Below are 20364 nucleotides of genomic sequence, written 5' to 3'. Positions count from 1 at the left end.
ATGGCGCCTGCCTTTCACAGCGTCAGCGTAGTCAAAGACATATAGTTCAAGTCAAATCACACAAATATTAAGCAGTGTAAAAACTGTGTTTGAAAAGTGCTTGAAAAAACATTTGCAACTGTTTCTCAACCCTTTGCAGTGCCCTTTTTAAAAGGCAGTTTTGTGGTGGTGTAGGGGTGTGGTCAGACCAAGTTCCTCAGTTTACCACTTGCCACAAACTGAAGCATGTTTCATCGCAGGCCAGAGTGCAGAACACTCTCTACCCACAGGCTCTATAGCCTTGGCATGCCGTACGTTGTTGGAATTGACTCAGAATCCGAGCGGCATGGAAGAAGAAACAATAGAGACCCCTCCTCAAAGCATCCACTCTCATATTATGAAGTGTGTCTGGGACAAAGGCTAGCTTTGTCAGTGTTGGTGGCAGCACAAAGGAAATAAACAACTCATTAACAATGTCCTACATCAAATTTTTATTTTCAATTTTCATAATAAACCAGACAAGATTTACATGTAGAACTGTCACTGAAACAGCAGACTTGCTTTATACAATGGAGATATTTCATTTCAAATGACAATGGAGCCGTTGTGTCTTGAACCACACACACACTCTGTCCCAGGTTAATTCAAATTGCAAACCACTTAACAAAGGGCAGGAAATGTTTCATTCAGAGAGCAATGGTATTAAGATGTGTGATCACCCGTAGTAGAAACCATAAGCCATATTTCACATAGTCCATTAGTGGAGATCTATTCTTCCACCTCCTCCTCCTCCTCCTCCTCCTCCTCCTCCTCACTTTCTCGCTGTCTTTTCTTCACAAGTAATAAAGTGTCTGGAAAAACTGTGAGAGGAAAAAAAACATACCATGACTGAGATTCTGTTGCTCCCTTCCTCTTTGCATGAGAGAGAGTGAAAGAGAGGCAACAGCATACTTGCAGCACAGCGGTTGGCAGCCTGTAGTCAGTACTTCCTCATCTTAACTGCTGAATAGAGACAGGCGGCTGTTGCTCCTGATCATTTTTGTCCTCTGTGGATCTCCCCATGGAGCTCAGCAAAGGTTGAATATTTTTAGTAATTTGTGCTTCAGGGAACTGAAGAGGGCCGGCTCTAGGACAGCGTCCTAACACGTGAGTCAACTTCACTGCTGTTGTTTTTGTTTGTTTTCATCCTCTCTGTCATTACTCACCACTGTAAGCCCTCCGATGATAATGACATGCTTTTTTATCTTCAGGCATTGTTTGACTTTTTTACAGGCAAAATAGTTAGGGTTTTTCTTCCCATTGTGACTTTAGACTGTGTCGGCTGAAATCGGAAAAAATGAAGTAATTTTATGAAACATTAGGAAGAAATGTTCTTAGAGGAACGTCTGCTGCTGATATATCTGGCAGGTTTCTCACATTCTTACATTTCTGTCAGACAGCCTGTGGAGTACAGTGAAAGAACGTTTTACACAAGGTTTCAAAGAATTGAGAAACTAAATGAACAGTATGTTATGCTGCTCATATGTTACGATCCATGTTAGCGTTTTAAAAGTCAACCTGCCATCCAAATACTGGGGGCAGATTTAAATTCAAAATACTGTAGGTATGAGGGTTTTGGTTTTGACCTTTTTTATTGCAATGTTTGAACTTTCTTTAAACAAAAAGGTCTGATTATAATACGCTTTGTAGCCTTTTTAGGACTGTACTTTCCCCTCTCATCACTGATCTTTTTTTTAATGTCTGTATAAATGGCAGTGACAGTGTTTTCACTCTTCATACACAGATGGTACATTACATTTCCCCTCTCATATGCTCCGTATTCTCCAGAACAACATGCATTTAAGGTCAAAGAATGGTCAGGCCTGGTTTGCTTGGATTTCCCTCCATAATCTGAGGCAATTTGTGGTTATGGCAAACTGAACTGGACAAGTTACATGTTCATGCTATGAATGTGTACATGGAAGGTATTTTCTCTGACTCTTATGGTACATAGTAGGGTTGTACAGAGTAATTATTGGTTTTGTTTCAGCATTTTTTTTTGCTGAGCAGTTCTTCCACTGCAGGTTTCACCTTGAAATAATTGTGCATGTGGTTTTTTTTCAGTAAAAAAACAAGTCCTCCTTCTACTTTGAAGTAGTAAATTACAGTAATTGTTGTGAACTTGTATTTTTTTTCAGTGACTGGGTAGACTAAGGGAGATATACTGTGATGTTTTGTTTGACATGTAAAATTCAACCTTCCTAGATCTTGACGTATTTCTAATATTCATCAGTTTTGAATCTCGTCTCATGATTACGGTGTTCACTCTTCTCCCCCCATTGTTTTATCAGATTAAGAGATATTATGCAAGATACTGATTCAACCCAAGATCCAAAACTGCCAAGTGCTGTCAGCTGTTATCGACTCCTCATGCTCTCTCCTTATCTCATCACGGCGGGCCAGTCTGACAGCAACTGTCAGAAAATATCTAAGAAACTCTTTTGATGCTTTGTCACATATTGAGCCTTTTAAATGAATCTTCCTGTTTTTGAAACCAATTTAATTATGACAGATGACCATCCATTACTAATGGCTGTGGTGACCACAAATTACATTTGGTTTTCTGATTTATTTTTCAGAGTTGGCGTAAACCACGGTGTAATTAAGTTACATGTTTGTGTTTTGTCAGACTGTGCATGCTTTAGTGTGCAATAGCTGATTTCATTCTTGGCTAGTTTTAAGTTTGAAATATAACCTTGCTGTATGTCTCTCAAAGACATTTAGCTTTGCAACTAGGTCGTGGTTAAGTAAGTGGGACACAGTTCTGGCTCCTGAGAATCATATGTCTGCAGAGGAACATAGAGATGTATGACTGAGTTCTACTGTGGTCCAGAGACACAAACACTCCACACTCTCTGATTTAATTGGTTCCACAGAAAGGTTAGATTGTTGCTCAGTTTCCTCTCTGATTTTTAAAAGAGATATAGCGTATTGTCAAGAGGGACATCCTCAATTCTGTCTCACTTCCTCATTTTGTAACAACACGATAGGTTGAGAGGTGGGTCAAATGCATGGTTGGGATCGAGCGGTGCCTTAACTATGAAAGCTGATCTGAGGGAGGTGATGCATCACACAGCTGAGGTTTTAGACTTCATGGCCCAAGTAGTTAGTCACAGGATCTTGCCTAGAGAGGTCTTTGTATCATATGATAGATCAGCAAGGAGAAATATATCTAAAACTCCAAACAAAAATCCTTTTATTGTTTTTCAATGGTCTCGTGGGTTTATAGCCACACCCTTTAGGATGTTTGATGTGATAATTATTTTGAAAGATGGGGTTCATTTTGACTTGAAATACAACAACTCATTTCAGATTTCACATGATTTTCACATAGAAACATCAATATACATATATATCACATGTTAATACATGTTAAAGAACAGTAACATGTAAGGGAGGTGCTTTAGCGTTAAATTCCGCTCAATCTCTTTGCCCAGTTCCACAGTTTAATTTAAAACTTGAGTTCAAACCTTGGTTTCCCCTGTGTTGATCCCACCTCAGTGTTTACAGACATTCAGATTAGGTTGATTAATTAATAGATGCAGTAATTAGTAGCAGTGAGAAATGTCCCAACATCTGTGTCCTTTGATGGGAACATTTGAGTATCTATCTTATTTATGGTCTCAGAGTTGGATCATGCCCACTCTGGTCTTTTTATGTCCCATAATATTATTTGTACATCTGCCGACTGGCGGCTAGTGTAGTGTTTTATTGCAGCATCACTCGTCCAAGTAGTTATAAATAGTTAAGAACAGAGGGAAATGGCCGTTCTCAGCAACAGTGCTTTCCTGAAGTATGTTGTGTACGTGTTTGCAAAAGCTAGAGGGTTTCTCTGTGGCTGTCGGAGGAAGAGGATCAGTTACCTCAGCTCGATCAATGAGTTGGCCTCTCCTCTGGGAACTGTAGAGCTCTTTACCACTGTACTCTCTCCCTGGTTAAGTGCACATCACCATCCCTCCATTTCCTACAGCCTCCCTTTGTTCAGATAAGCACTTTTCCTTCTGTGGATCACACACACACACCTTTAACAGACTGTGTGACCACATCCTGTTGGAGTCAGTCAAAAAATGAATGTGTTTTAATGACACTCCTAACAGAGTAATGACAGTTGTGGCTGCAGCTGCCAGCTGCCCACATGCCTCCTGCTAGACGTGTGGAGATAGAGGTGTGTGTCACTCAGTGCCGTTAGTTTGAACAATTTAGATAAGAGATTGTGTGTTGACTCATTATCAGGAGGCAGCTGAATGGTGTTGCTACAGGATTGACCTCAGTTGCCCTCAAATCAATGCCTGGCTTGTATATTTTGAAGCAGACACAAATGTCACTGCCTAGACAGTATTAACATGGTGTAGCGTGCTGATTCACACAATGCGAAGGCACTGCCTGTTTTGCTGTGTTTCCCCTTCCCATGTAGTTTCATAATACTTTGACATTTCAGGGAAGTTTGGACTCATATATATATATATATATATATATATATATATATATATATATATATATATATATATATACATATACATAGATCAAATAGTTAACTATATATTTATACTTTAGTGAATTTACATTTTTTTTATAATATAATATATATATGTATATATACAGTACTGTACAAAAGTTTCAGGCACCACCAGCTCTGTTGTTTTTTCTGTCTGTCAAATTCTGTGATCATTGGAATTTGGAATGAAGTGATGCGACTTGAAGCTGGTCTTATATATTAGCGAGCTGTCAATGAGTTTAACTCATGCAACATGTGTATGTAATGCTCAAGCATGTCTTGAATAAACCTGGCACAATAGACATTTTTTAACATTTTGTAACATTAATTAAGGTTCCACTCCAGTATTAACAGAGCTGTGTAATTGTTCAAGTGTAAGGGTAGATCTGGCTAAACACTTGTCACCTGTAGAGGATGTTTTGTTTTTTTCAGATTTTTTTTTGTTTTTTTGTTCAAAAAACTGCATCCATAGCTTCTGGATGTGTTCCAGTGAAATAGAAATAGTTATCCTCTATTGTCGTTATAGCATTGCTAAAACACAAAATCTAATGGTGGCCTAAGACTTCTGCACAGTACTGTATATATGTATATATATGAAGAACAAAGATTATATACAATAAATGGTTTTCTTCTGTATCAAATATACAAGAACTTAATAAATAAGCACCGACATACAGTATATAAACTATTAGAAAAGTAATTTAACTATAATTACTTCAATAATTTAAAATAAGTGAACTGTGTATAACCTAATATATTCTGTATATATGAGTTTTGAAATGTACAACCACTGCACTGCAGTGGCATATACATTTCTCTAACTTTTTCCTCTTTCTCTGGGCTGTTCTCAGGTGTAGTTAGCTGACAAACAGCCATGCTGAAAACGGGCGCCACCAAGATGGGGCTGCCCAAGCCGGGACTCCAGGAGCGAGCCAAACAAGCCTCCTTGGTCCCCTCCTCTTCCTCCAGCACCTCCACAGCCATGAAAACCTCCAGATCCTCCAACATGCTTGCCTCAGACCAGCGTCTCAGCAGGGTGAGTCACAAACACAGTCTTTTACCACTAACTAAATGAACTGTCATTTTGAATCAAATCACATCATTGCCATGTTTGTAGACACGCAGAGTAGATATTAACAGCAGATGTGTTTCTAGCTTAAAAGAGCAAGCAGCGATGATGCCTTGACAAAGCCTGCACTGGGAGCTGCCGCATCAGGCTCGAGGATGAAGAAGACCGTAACCACAGGAGCCATCTCAGATCTGGCTGAGGCCCGTCCTCGCAGCCTGTCTGGTAAGGGACTACAACTGCTGTCAGACACACAAACGAGTGACAAATTAAAGAAAAAAATGCCAAGAATTTGTCGATAAACAAGACGAGAATGTTGTATGTAAATGAAAAATATGAAAAGACTATAAACATATGCTGAAAACATATGATCTTTTAGAGATTTTGGACCAGTACTACAAACATTTCTCTCTCCACCACTATCATTAAAACACCAGGATCAACACAAAGTGCAACTGTACTGGTGGCGTTTTGCCAAACACCATACCATGAATTGTTTTCTCATCAAAATCACAATTTTTATGAATCACAATAAGCAAATCACAAAGGCTTAAGGATTCTATCCCATTAAACAAATTTAATACATACATGCTGGAAAAAACTCATGTCTTTATGGTCTCACACTTGCATGAGAATATAGTACCGTAGTTAATATTTTGGTGGTCGCATGTGGCAACGCTCCATCTTGTTTTAAATGTATAACACGGTGAATATTTAACTAAAACTTGACTTAAAAAAATTATATTGCAAAAGTAATGAGAAAAATCACAATTACATATTTTACCAGAATCACACATCCTTGTGTAACCTTTATTTTATCAATTTATTTCCTGTCTATTTCTTTAAATATCAGTGGGAAGAGCTTTAAACTTTTAATAAACTGAAAAAACAACATGACAAGAGTGCAACTAACTAACTGGGGCCACTAGAGGGCAACAGCACACCATCTAAGCACAGTATTCACTGATCACTGGTTGCTCATGGTAACTAGAAGCTTGAGAGATGCTTCACTTTCCACTTTTATTTTTTTCCCCCCTGTATCTTTATGCTTGTTTGTTTGGCACTGGTGGGGTGCAGGTGGCTGAGGACTCTGGTTTTCTGGTAGACAGTCGGGGCATTTATACTCAGCTCATTGCACAATACACCTGCTCAGTCATGTAAACAGCAAAATGTGTATGGATGACAGTATTAATATAAGTATAAAGTAATATACAAAGTACAGAAAATGAAAGAGGTAGTGTTATTGGCTGGTATTTTGACATTATTTTGCTTCATTGCCTGTTTGCATGCACAGTGAAGCACAGTGCTTGTTTATTATCAGTGAATGCACAGAGAATCTCCTCAAAGCTCTGAATAAAGGAGATTTTGCTCTGACTACAGCTTTGTTAAATCTTATACATGAGTATAAGAGTGTAAGTAAATGTAGTTTTACTTTGAACGAACCAGTAAAAATCACTACAAATCTGTATGTAGTGTTTATAAAATGTACCTAGTAGGACAAAGTGAGTGTGAGGGGCAGCAGTTTCTCAGATGTACACCATGTTAAGTTAAGTCAAGTGAAAGAATATTTTGGATATAAATATTTAGTTAATTTTATTTCAATTCATTGTCTGTGTACATCAAAATACATAAAATTAGTTTTATGGTTGTTGTTTTAAATCCTCTATTACTGCAAAGTTAATTTCTCACAAATGATGCAGGACGTAGTATGTATTTTTTCAAAATCCAAACAAAATTGATCAATGTCAACTATTTTTAACAGGCGTTTAGAAGACGTTTTTAGTTTCTTGGTAAAATGTCAAGCCACATGAAAAGTTGAGCGTTAAGATGGCTCAGCGTTCTTCCTAATGTTTTGCCATAACCTCTCCTACTTCTTCCTGCCATTACTTTACTTACTGACGTTCCCAGCTGTGAGATGCCATTTACCTTTCTCTTTGTTTACCTAATTACCAGATCGATCACCCGTGTGAGGCCATCTGTAACTCGATATGACAAGTATTTAGAGAATGTGCCACACCAAGAAAAAACAATACAAGCTGCATTGTAGAGGCGTATAGATCCTTCTTCTTTGTTTTAAAGCAGTTGGCATCTATAATGTCGCATGTCTCCTTTAGCTTTTATAAATCTGGTGTCAAAGATGTAGATGATGATGGTTAGACATGCATGATACAAGTATATTTTATTGTTATTTAACAACCCCTCTACAGATATTGTGCTTTGCGGATAAACCGAGTAAATGTCCAAGTAAAAGTTCTAATAGCAAAACTCCTTGCTGCTCTTGTTACATATTAAAGAATGGTGGTTGATAATGACAGGTATTTGGCTGCAGTAATGAATGTTGTTCGACGCACACCCTCAGAAAATCCTCTGAGGGTGAGAGCAGTGTTTGTTTGCGGTATCCCATCTCCACAACACGTTGATCCCGTGTTCTACTGAAACTCGTCTTCAAAGGTCTGTGGTGCTGAAGCAAAGATAATTGAATTCTATTTGACAAAAGACTCCAGCAGAGCTGAGAAACCCGGGCCAAATGAGGCCCTCGGCTCTTTAACACAATTAAACCATGATCAGCTTTCGTTGGGCTGAGCTTTAATTAACCAAACCATTTTTTTTCTTTTTTTCACACCAGAGGACAAGAACAGACACCCACTTACTGCTGTTCATGATAAATACATGTCTCTAAACACACTGCATCTGGCCTAGTTTTACTTGCTAATTTCTGGTACCCACACATAGAGCATGCAAACTCCACACAAAACATTCTTGCACTAAGGCTACCATGTCATCTAGAAAATACCCTCTTATGTACTTTCTATTAGAGGCATATCCTGTCCTTGAGCACACCTGTACACCACAAATGGACATGTTTTTGCACAAAATAATTCACCTGGGCTGAAACTCAATTTTATACCTATAATATGACAAGTTATCATTGTTTTTTGTTATCATGTCGTTATAAGATAAGGTATTTGTGATGACTTTTTCTGGTTTTAAATGCTATTGCATTGATAATCACATTTATTATATTGACTGATTTGTGAAATATAAATTAAATATTTTCTATACTGATGCACAGAATTGGCAAAGTTAAAAGTCACTTTATACTTTCATTTCAAGTCTAATGGTTTGTGGTTATATCAGTTTCAATTTCATTGTTTCTAACTTATGTAAATAGCCCTCATTTAACATAAAAAAGCCAAATAAATACAAACCCTAACCACCAGGTATTATCTGAAATTAAAGGCAATAACTCTATTTGATCATAAACGGTAGATATTTTATTTTGGAGGATATTTGCAGTGTATTGTCACTCTCTTTTGAGAAGCACAAACATCTCAAAAGAAAACCTTTTGATTTAAATTGTGATATATATGGACGGACAATCAAACAGGTTGCATTTAGCAAGCTAATAGTTAAGCGCAAAATCAAATCAGACACCTGAGAGAGCAGTGATGGTTAACCAGTCCTAGAAGGCAGTAGGTGTCAATCATCATTTAGCCTCCTGCCCTCAATTCTAAGTCACTGTGTCCGCCCTGAAAGTCTATTGAATTATACACGCAGGGGAAATGTCATGATTTGAATTTAGATGAGGGTGATGATCTGTGGTATTTTGAAATGTTTGACATATAATACTGGAACGTCCTCAGTGTTTGTCGTTATCCATGTAGAGGGGAACGGAAATATAAGATGAATTAGTTTTTGTGTGAAGAGAAGGATCAAAAATTCGTCATGACATTTTGAGATAAAAATGTTGAGGACTTGGCGGGCTCTGAATTTCACTGAAGCCGAACTGTCATCATACCTGACAGAAAGTAATCAAGGTTTTTTTCCCCAAGTGTCAAGTATAATTTGTGACTAGACTGTGGAAGTATGAGCAGTGAAAACGAAAGGAGTACGAAAAAATTAATAAACTCTTTTCTACAGTGCCGTTTCTTTAGGAACTGTAACTGTAACCACATTCACATTCAGTGAGTCCTTGTTAATTAAATGTGAGGAAGGAGCTGGAGTGGTGAGAGCTGAGGCATCAGTTATTATATTAGAACTAGGTCACATGTTCCCAGGATACTATGCATGCATAAAAAATATCAATAGTCATATTGCAGCAGTGTGAGGACGTACAGTGCGTGCCGTCACGTTTCACAGTTTCTCTTTAGTGTCCTCATTTATTTTGCCTGAGCTTTGAAAATGTTTTTATGGGACCATCTCATCCTCAATTCCAAATACATGTTCATTATGCAGCTGTGGGCTTTGTACACTAAATGACAGTTTTCACTGTAGTCTCTGTTATTGTGTGATAAAAGAGAGGTTTTTGTCTTTCGACCAATTTTCAGAGTAACTACAGTATACTTGCATCATGCGCTTAAGAAAACAGACACTGCAGGGCTAAACAATAAATAGTTTTCAATAGTAATTTAGTATATTATAGAGCACGTCTGACCCAGACTTTATACTTTGTTGTCAATGAAAGGTCGCATTACTTTCTCATGTACATACATACATACATACATACATGTTAGAAGCCATACATACCTTTTAAAAAACTGTATTTGTTGTACGGATATATCATATCATCAGAGATTAAGAAAACGTTCAATTGAAATACTGCCGCCAGTTTATTCACAGTTTAACATTAATTCTCCGCTCACAAATTCAGTATGTTTATGTTGTGTGGGTATAAGTGTAGCTCCTCAGTATTAAATCCTAAAACTATTTGGCGACCTCATGTTTCTGTGGAGATTATGATTTCTGCACTCGTTTTTAAACTACTTGCATGTCTTACCTCTAGCTCTCTTTAAGTTGTCTTACATTAGAACTAGGTTAGTACTTTCTCCGTCATGTTTTGAATCTAAAACACAATGAACTTGTCTTTAAAGGTATACCACAAATATAACCACAATCACATCATTTAACTGATAAATCTGTTGGTTTTTCCCCCAAATCATTCAGACTTAAGTCGCAGTAGGTTTTAAGGTGTAAAAACATCAACACGCACAAACATACACATATCTGACTAACAGTCTGACTCCACCCATGCCTGCCCACACAGCATGACGCCAAACTATGATCCAAAAGTGTTATTTTTGCTAATGGAGTCTCGCCCCAACCCCAGTTGTCATTTTTACCAACTCGTCCGTGCAGTCAGGCAGCGGGTTAGTACCCAGCCTCATCCTGATGACTTATTTAAAACACCTCATCAATAATTCAGTAAAGATTTCATTCAGAGAGGAGAGACAAAAGGAGATGAGACTTGAGGCTTTATAAATAAAAAGCCCAGTAGGGGTGACAGCACATAAACAGCCACTTTATTTACAGGCACTTTTGTTCACCTGTGTTCCCTCGATGCTTTCACGCTGATCATTAATAGTAGAGTTAAGCCTGACATAAAAGTCTGTATTGGATTCACATAAATGACTCAAGACAGTTTAGTCTTCACAAGAGATGGTTCATACTCTATATATGAATTCATCTCTCTTTCTATCGATACTTATCCCTGTGTCGTTTTCTGTAACCATGTTTGAAGGTTGTGTGACAGATAGTGTTATTGTTCTAGTGGCTTTAACTCAGACAGTAGATTTGAGGTCAGCAGCACTGCCATAAATTATAGGATATTCAAAATGTATATTTATTTTAAAAATCCTATTGAACGTAGGTTAATGTAGCTCTGTTTCATGTTGTATTCTTATCACATTGTATTTATTTCCTTTTACCTTGATGGTGATGGTTTCGGACACATTTGTTCGCATTCTTGATCCGCATGAATGCAAGCTGGATTAGAGGCCACCTCCTCACACACACACACACACACACACACACACACACACACACACACACACACACACACACACACACACACACACAGAAGACTGATCTCTACAGTCGGACTCGTTAAAACGCAACTTTGTTCTTGCAACCAGTCAGTTAGTGTGGGAAGGGTGGGATTGCCAGATCTGGTTATATTTGGTCACAGGGGACTCATTCAGGATGCATTTTAATGCTACATGCGATCAGTCATACATAGTTTAATCTGGTCATGATCAGATCTCTGAGGACAGATGCTAATAACAAGTCTTAGGGGCCATAGTAAACACTGACTGCACTGTGTGTGCCTTCCATGCTGGGAACCAGCTTAGGACGTGGGGTGGGCACTTACTGATGGTTGCCAACAGACCCGGAAAAAAAACTAATTTTAGCAACCTAATAAAATCTACACCTCTCAACTAATTCTACAATATCATTAGAATGTCTTTGCCACTTGCCATCTTGCTGTTCTTATGCCTTTTTCTACTGGAAATTGAACTTTTGAAGCCCTGCACCAAAGCCATACAGAAAATCTGCCTACATCAGTGACTTTGGTTTGGTTAGATGTTCTTAAGTGACACCAACTTACCAAAGGAGGCAACAGTAGACCAGCAGCTCCTATGTTATGGTAAAAACACTGATTTTCTCTTTGGACTGTCTGTTAACTTTCTGTCTCTGCTGTATAAGGGGCTTGTTGTCAGAAAGTGTTGGAGATAGAGATTCTTCTCTGACTGTCTGCCATATACAAGGTTTGCTTACAACACTAGATTACTGTCACTTCCCAGTTCAACAGCTCATAAGCATGCACCAGTTTACTGGAGGAAGAGAAGGGAGATTAATTTTTGATGCAACTGTCAGTGAATGATTAGCAAAAGTATGTCTCCATACTGTTGACTCCAGACACAACAGTATAGTCCCAGTAGGGTCCTGTCTGTGTGTGTCAGTGTTTGGGACGCAGGAGGAGGGAGAAGTATGGTGCTGGAGCTGCTCATATCTGTCAGATGAATTAATCAAACATGCCTCAGTCCAGAGGGACTTTTCAACCTGCATAAGCACTCAGCCATGACAGAAGCTGCACATGGAATATACAGTAAGAAGACACGTGCAGATGGACTTGCAGAAATATGCACGGTCCACAGTTGCCCACACATTTACCTTTCACATCCCACGTACCGCCTGTTCCTGTTCAGTATGATATTGTACTCTTGCATTTATTATGTCTGCAGCATGAAAAGGATTATGGTTAACTCCTCAATCTGTGCATGTGAAAGGTTGGTTTCAATGGCCAGAATGAACACTGCATCTTCAGAGCCTCCATAAAAACACCTGGAATCGATTCATCGACCAGATTTTTGGCATCAAGTCTGAAATTCCTCTCTTGAGAAAATGTGTGACCCTACTCAAGTCCCCATAAAGATGCAGGACAGAGAGAAATGGCCCAGCCGTCTCCTTTAAAGAGGTCTGTTGGACCCACAGAGATGCACGTCCTGTGGTGAGGAGAACATTCTTAGCTGGATTACTGGCGTGTTTGTTTACTAAAGTGAGCGTGCTGCTTCAAGATTAGGAGAGAGGAGAATACTAAAATAAAGGGTAAACAAGCTTTACCAACAATTTATGCAATATTTAAAAGATATCAATGCCTTGAAATCAGCAGGTTAATACCTCTTGTTAAGATATCCTGACATGAACAGAATCATTACATGTCATTTGGCAGGCGGTTTTATATTATATATTTATATTATATATTTATAATCATACAGCAAGCTACACGTTGAGAGGAATTTTAAAAGGTTTTATCTGGGCTTTGGAGTTTTTTTTATACATGATTCTTCTCAGTGAGCGAAAGAAAAATAAGCTGGTGGCTCTAAGCTTGCATAACAGTGTGGATGTGCAAACACCTAAAAATATCAGCGCTTATCTGTGTCAAGCATGGCTTTGAAAAATTGACAGTGCAGTTAAGATGAATTTTAATTTCTGATTTAGTTAAGGTTTTTGATCATCACTGCATTGTAACCAATCATGAATACTCGATAAAATGGTGTAGCATAAATGTATTACCTCTGCCTGAGGTAAGGTGGAACATAACATCACTTTAAAGGGATGCAAGTTAAGCCGCTGCTATGTTAAACAGTTTAAATATATAAACTGACATGATTGTAATCCCTGATTTACCAGTACATACAGTGTGATTGAGAAAGGACATAATATTAAAAGTCAAATATTAGCCATATTAAACTCATATGCATGTAGGTAGGGCTGAGCAATATGTGGATATTTCATCTATATCTTTTCCTGAGGCAAGATATTGTCTTAGACTGTGGATATCTTTGTATCTGTGATTTTCCTGGTTTTAAAGGCTGTTTCATTTTAATCATCGGATTTACTATATTAAATGATTATTATAATAGTTTAAATGAAATTATACTACATAATAGATAAAAAATAATAGATCATATCAATGAAATTATATTCAAAACAAATCACTTAATAACACTTCTTTAATTTTAGGCTTAATATTTATGTTTATAGCCAAATTTGACCACTTTTATCTGCAATTTCATTGTTTCTAACACACGTAAACATCTTTCATTTAACAGTTAAAAGCCAAAGAAATAAACAAGGTGTTTTCAGTGTATTGCCACTCTCCTTTGAGGAATGTCTCCCATTCATTCATACATTGTCTACATTAGGGTCGGGTGGTTGGGGGGGGAGTCTGGTGCCAATCCCAGAATTTTTTATTAGATTTTTATTATATCAATGTCGAAGTATGTACAAAAGTATATCTTGACAAGATTTTCCCCGTATTGCCCAGCCCTACATGTAGGCACACTTCTTTACACACACATATGCCGTTGTCCTTTGTTGGGTGTCCTGCAGAGAAGAAGGGACAGAAAGCCTAGCCCATGATCCCCAGCCCATTTATGTGGATATTTGTTTGTTAATGAAAGTTGTAGTTCTGTGTTCTGTGTGTAGTTCTGAGCTGGAGTGAGAGGTCCCAAGCTGCAAGTTTATTTGGGGGGGAGGTAAAAAAAACAAGAGCTGTATTGTCATACTCGGCCAAAAATACAAATAGTGCCTTTCCTTTCCCTATGCTCATCTTTCCTTCCTTTTTCTCTCCACCCTCCTTTCACTCTCTCCTTCTTGTCCTTTCAGTGCCAGTGTGAGGGACGGTTCATCTCACCATTGTTTAACTGGTACTGGTGAGAGTAAGTTGGCTGACATCAGTGGGAGGAGGTGTGCTAATGTGCATGTGTGTGTGCGTTTGGCCTGGGAAGCCACTCCTCCTCTGAGCTGATTCCAGTCATCACAGCAATAATGAAATGAACACGACGCTGCCTGCTCGCCTGTCTGCCTGCCAGCGTGACATACTGTCACTGTTTTAGAGGGGACACACACACACACACACATTCACACGCACTCCCTCAGAGTCATTCACTGACAGGACACATAGCCCGCCCTCTCACAAATGCACGCACACACTTGCACAGTCCTAGAGAGGAGTAGAGAAAAGGAAAGAAGACCAGGAGAGGGAGGGGACGATAAGAGGAATTTTACATCGCATGGTTTCCTTTCTGTGTGGCTGTCCGCTGTTGCTTGTGGGTGCTGAGCAGCGACAACAACCCCAGCACACTCTCCCACTCACGCAGACCTCCCCTGCAGCCACGGATTCTTGGATTAGTCCACACTGCTGCGGAGTGTGGGAGTCGTGGAGTGGACCAATATGGGGAACCAGCCGGGGAGACAGGAGGAAACAGAGTCAGGTCTGCTTCTCTTGTGCTGTGGTGGTCCTCAGCATCACTGACACCTCTTTGTGTCTGTCTTTCTCTGTTGACGTAAAAGGCAAATACTGTTATATGCAATAGATAGGAGCTTAATCTTGTGACATGTCATGTCTGAGTAGATACCTGAGAGGCAAGTCCAGACTAATGAGTATGGAGTGAACACAGCACTGACTGATCAGTACTGTCAGATTAATATATCCTGGAGTTATAAAAGCTGTTTGAACAGGTTTTAAGTCAGCTGATCTGTTCTGTGCTTCTGCCGTCATTTTGTGTGAACACATCCACACTCTTGTAATGGATTTGGTGTGTTATGTTACATATACGGACTAACATTATGTTTGTCTGTTTGTGTATAGGTTTTACCTTGGTGTGTGTGTGTGTGTGTGTGTGTGTGTGTGTGTGTGTGTGTGTGTGTGTGTGTGTGTGTGTGTGTGTGTGTGTGTGTGTGTGTGTGTGTGTGTGTGTGTGTGTGTGTGTGTGTGTGTGTGTGTATTCGTAGGTGGGGAAAATGCTGATTGTGTCTGAGAGTAAGTGTAAGGGAACCTGCTAGAGGAGATGGTATCATCCGCCTCAGGCTCACAGCCCTCTGCTGCCCTGAGCTCGCTGCGCCTCCGCAAGATTTCCATTTCAAAGTCCCTCAGAACTGCCCTCAGCAGCAAATTCACACTTATCGTAAATCAACCTTTCTCATCCTAGTAGCCTCTGAATTTCTTAAACAAAATGGGCACGAGTTGTGCATATGGAATAAACGCAGAGCCTGCCTGTGCCTGATTTTGTATGTAAAATAAAATGTCTTGAGCAGTACTCACGACACACACAGACACCAGCAGCGGAGTGAGTTGTTTTTTATTATCAGCAGTGAGTGTCGACCTCCTGAAGCTGCATCATTTCATCGCAGTGGCATGTGTTGCTTGAAGACAGAGTACAGTTGGCTCAGATTGGATGGTGCTGCTAGCAAGCTGCTGCATGCTTTAAAAGATTAGCTCCCATTTTCTTCTCTACACTTCAAGCTTACAGTACACATACAGAACCAAAGATTGGTGATTGCTGAGTGTTAACACAGGACGTAATATGGCTAATAGTAACTTCTTTGATCTCACACCATATTATGTATTTACTTAATTATGACACTGCACTTAACACTCATACAATATGGGGTAAGGGAAGAGTGAAGGGTTAGGGAGTAAACTGTTTGCTATATAGTAAAGAAATGTTCCTCAGGCTTTGGAATGAATTCCATCCATGCAATCACCCTCTCCACCGTATTTCTTCTGTTCTGACTCATGAACCTTTGTTGTCAAGCCAGGAAATTGATTGGCTGTGAATTCACTCTACTTTCTTAAATGAGCATCTATGATAAATGAGATTTTGGTAATTAAATGGCTTGACTTTGTATTCTACCCTCTCATCATTTGAATGTGTAGGTGTACGGTATGTGCACTGAGGGAGGAGGAAGCAGATTGGTCCAGTATGCAGTTTAGTGCAGGAGTGTCAAACTCATTTTAGTTCCGGGGCCACATACAACACAATTTGATCTAATAGCATAATAACATATTAACAACAAGAACTCCTTTGTTTTAGATTTAATGAAATATCTTTTTACTAAACATATTATGAACAACCTGAAATTTCTTGAGAAAAATAAGTGCAATTTCATCAATATTATGCCTAGGTTTATCATTTACATATGTGCATTACAACGTACAGTTCACAGTGGATCTACAAAGGCACAAAACATTTAGTCAAGGGTATCTGGAACAGAAAAACATCGTGCTTCACATCATGATTAGATTCTAAACCCTAGTCTTATCTCTCTCCTTGTCTGATGTCTTTTTAGCTAATGAATGAGCTCTTTGGAAGTCCATCTCTGTCTGCTTCCACTGAACTCTTTGAACTACCTTCTGTCACACACACATTGTATACAGTACAGGATGTCCTGAACTTGGAGCTGTCCGTAATATAACGCAACGCAATGTAATGTAGACATGTTAACTGGTCATGAATATGATGAGGGAGTGTACAAAAGGGTCCGTCTTGTAAACACAGATATGTATTTACAGGGTCTGGTCATTCTGACTAAGAACGACACTCACTCTGCACATCACTACTTAACTATAATATATAATATTTGTTTCCTGATATCATGTGAGGCAGACTTTGCATATTAGACCTTTACGCCTACAGACTTTAGGATCCTGCAGCAGAGAAGGGGATCATTCATGCGTTGCATTAATGAACAGCAACATAATGATGGATAAAAGCGATGACTGCACTTCATTCTCCATAACGGCGAGATGGCGAAACAGAGCCAGCTGAGGTCCATCAGACAGAATAGCTGTTCTATTGCTGGAAGTAGGGAAGGAAACGTGGGAACAGGAGGAACTCGTTCAGATGTGATTGATGACGTTATCTCTGAAGTGGCAGGTTAAGGGAGTAAGCTGCCTGTTGCTGTGATAAGGAGGTCCTTATCAGCACCAAACTACACCAACGGCAACTACACAGAGCCTTCCTGTCTCCCCACTGGCTCACCAGGAGAGCTGCCAAGACCAGAGCCTGTGGTCAGGTCGTTGTCAGCTGTTGATGAATTGTCAGTAATATATACTGTAATAACAGTGGGTCTATTTTCAGGGCATAGTCACTCATACTCATTTTTGGCTGGGGATAAAACCTGATCGAAAACATGTTTGTGTAGTGAGGTAAAATGGATTGTTGTGGCTTCCATGTAGTCAAAAAAAAGCAAAGTTTCACACACTCATGTTTTCCCCCAGGAGTTTGACGGGGATGCTTGAAGGTGGCTGTAATGGTTGAGGCCACTGCCAGAAACATGGAAAAGAGAAGTGTGTTTTCAAAGTAGGGGATACTATCAAAATAGCAGTTGGCGTGTTGTCATTGGAATAACATTGTTCTTTCTCTTCACTCGCTGTTACCAGCAGCACCGCGCTGTTATTATTTTTTAATGGGTAGTGCCATGGGTGTAGAAACCAAGCTCAGTTAGATTCACGATAAAGAGAGATTTGACAGAAATACATTTTTTCTCCAAGATTTCATGTAAGTGAATAACTAATAATTGTTTAATGAATTCTTCCACTATTTAATGTCATCAAGCTCTGCTTATGTTTTTAAACCCTCTGAACATTCACAGCCCAGCCCACCAAGGCACCAACACAGGTTGTTTTCACTTTATCTGTCAAACTTTATCTATCAAATTCTATTCTCAGGAGAGGTTTGGTGGGTGTACTCATTGTACATGATGTACATAATTGACCTCTCTTCTGCATTGAATCTGTTCGGGTGAGACAACTATTTCCTTTTTAATTGATACATGGATTTTGGTGACCCCCAAGTTTGGTGATCAACTTTTCTTGCTGTTTTTCTGACAGATATTCCACTTTGATTTGCAAATCTTTTAAAGTTCTAGTGTGTAAGAATTAGTGACTTTTAATGGTGAGTTTATCCACTCACCCCTCCCTTTCCCACGCATGTCAGGAAACTACTGTGGCATTTGCTTACCAGGAAGACTGTTGTAATTCTTAGTTTGCATATAAAACTGCCACGTCAAAGTGGCTCCTTGCTCTGATTGGTTGATCCATTCACGCTTGATGTTGCTTATTGTACAGGGATTATACTGTACAAACACTAATACAGACATACTTATGGGTAGTTTATTCAATTGCTGTCATTAAACTAATGTCTGACAAACTAGTGATTCATTTTGCACGGTGACTGCTGCTCCTCAGAGCTTACCGGGACACCACAGTGAGCAACAAGCCAAAGAATGTGGAAGTGCGTAGATTATTGTGCCACCTTGACACCTTATCAGAGGAAATTGATGATGGGCAGGGATTCAGCATGAGGAAACAAGCATGTCCAACTTCTGACAGCCTGAACATGATGAGGAAGTTACCTCAGTCAGACTTTCCATGGCAGTGAGCAGTTGGTACAGTAAACACACCAGCCACTGTTTGCAGAGAAAAGCATGTGCTGGTTAATTATCCTGTTTGTGTCACTGGAAACCATAACCTGAGCATCAAATTAATTTTGATGAACTCCCATGACAATGTCACAGTTCACCTAACAGAATTGCACTTCAACTGCAAGACTTTACTTTGCCTTATTTAGTATTTGAGACTGGAGGTTGCATCTTTAAACTGTGCATCAATGGAAAAGAAGCCACAGGACCAATTTGCTGGTGGAGATTTGGAGTTAATGTTTGCTTTTGTCTTTTTTTTTTTTTAACATTGGTACAAAACCCTCTCCACTACGCAGCTTAATGTTCCCACAGAATGTGCTTTTATATTCTTTTTTATGGTCAGCGCAGGGAAGTAAATCTTGTATTTTCTTTTCTGGACAAAGCGGACATATTTACTCTACAGTAATATTTATTTTTACGGTATGCTGCCAGGACAGAAATCATCAGGAGTTTCAGGTTTCATTTCCTAATACTAGTTTCAACCTTTTACCTATTTCACACAGTTATCTCATGTAAAGTCATGTAAAACTCAATTTACTATGTTAGCCTCATTATTGGATATCGCTGTATTCGGTTAATAACAGGAGGCTATTGTGTTTAGGGCTAAAACAATTACTTGATTAATCATCGACTATTTTGATAATTGGTTTGAGGGTTTTTTTTTTATTAAAACAAGTTATATTAAATATATTTATATTCAATATATTGTATTTGAATATTTTCTGGTTTCTTTGTTCCATGTAACATCATCATTTGGAAAGACTTACGTGTGTCAACATTTTCTGACTTTTTATGGACCAAACAGTTACTCATGTAATCGAGAAAACAATCAACAGATGAATTGATTTTGAAAAGAATTGTTAGTTCCTAACTTACTACTTCCTGCCCTACATTTGTTAAAAGGCCATGCCTGACATGTTAAAAAAAATCAATATATGATTAAAGTAGCTAAGTGGCACTATGTGGCATGGCAGTAGTCATGCTGCTCTTTCCTGTTGGGCTGCAGAGGAAGCACAGAGCTGTTTACCTTTCAGGCAAAGACGAGCAGCTTAAACACACAGGGAGTCTTGCATACTGTACATCCTTTTTTTAAAGACATTGTGTAAGGTTTGCCAGCTGTCTTTTGACGTGCTGACAAGAGAGATACAGCAGTGTAAGATTGTCACTATACTAAAACTTCAAACAGTCCTCCCACTCTATTTTCATGATCTCCAGCCTTTTCCTAAATATAGCGCTC

The 20364-nt window shown here is 39.0% G+C and overlaps 1 protein-coding gene across 3 annotated transcripts in view; it reads left to right on the top strand.

Moving 5' to 3' along the window:
• Nucleotides 1-20364, top strand: part of specc1 (sperm antigen with calponin homology and coiled-coil domains 1) — a 78803-nt gene that overhangs the window by 9772 nt on the left and 48667 nt on the right. Inside the window, exons 1-3 of one of the 3 annotated variants that reach the window (XM_044041985.1) lie at nucleotides 853-1125; nucleotides 5365-5549; nucleotides 5669-5804. In XM_044041985.1, coding sequence (XP_043897920.1) covers nucleotides 5388-5549; nucleotides 5669-5804 — 298 coding nt within the window. In that variant the 5' untranslated portion in view covers nucleotides 853-1125; nucleotides 5365-5387. Of the gene's footprint in view, nucleotides 1-852; nucleotides 1126-5364; nucleotides 5550-5668; nucleotides 5805-14712; nucleotides 15137-20364 lie in introns of those variants that run through there. The other 2 variants (XM_044041987.1, XM_044041988.1) reach the window with 2 other exon arrangements.

This window comes from Solea senegalensis, linkage group LG13 (genome assembly GCF_019176455.1).
Source record: "Solea senegalensis isolate Sse05_10M linkage group LG13, IFAPA_SoseM_1, whole genome shotgun sequence".
Taxonomy (NCBI): Eukaryota; Metazoa; Chordata; class Actinopteri; order Pleuronectiformes; family Soleidae; genus Solea; species Solea senegalensis.
The sequence above is the reverse complement of the archived record's forward strand: the minus strand, read 5'-3'. Positions and strand labels throughout refer to the sequence as shown.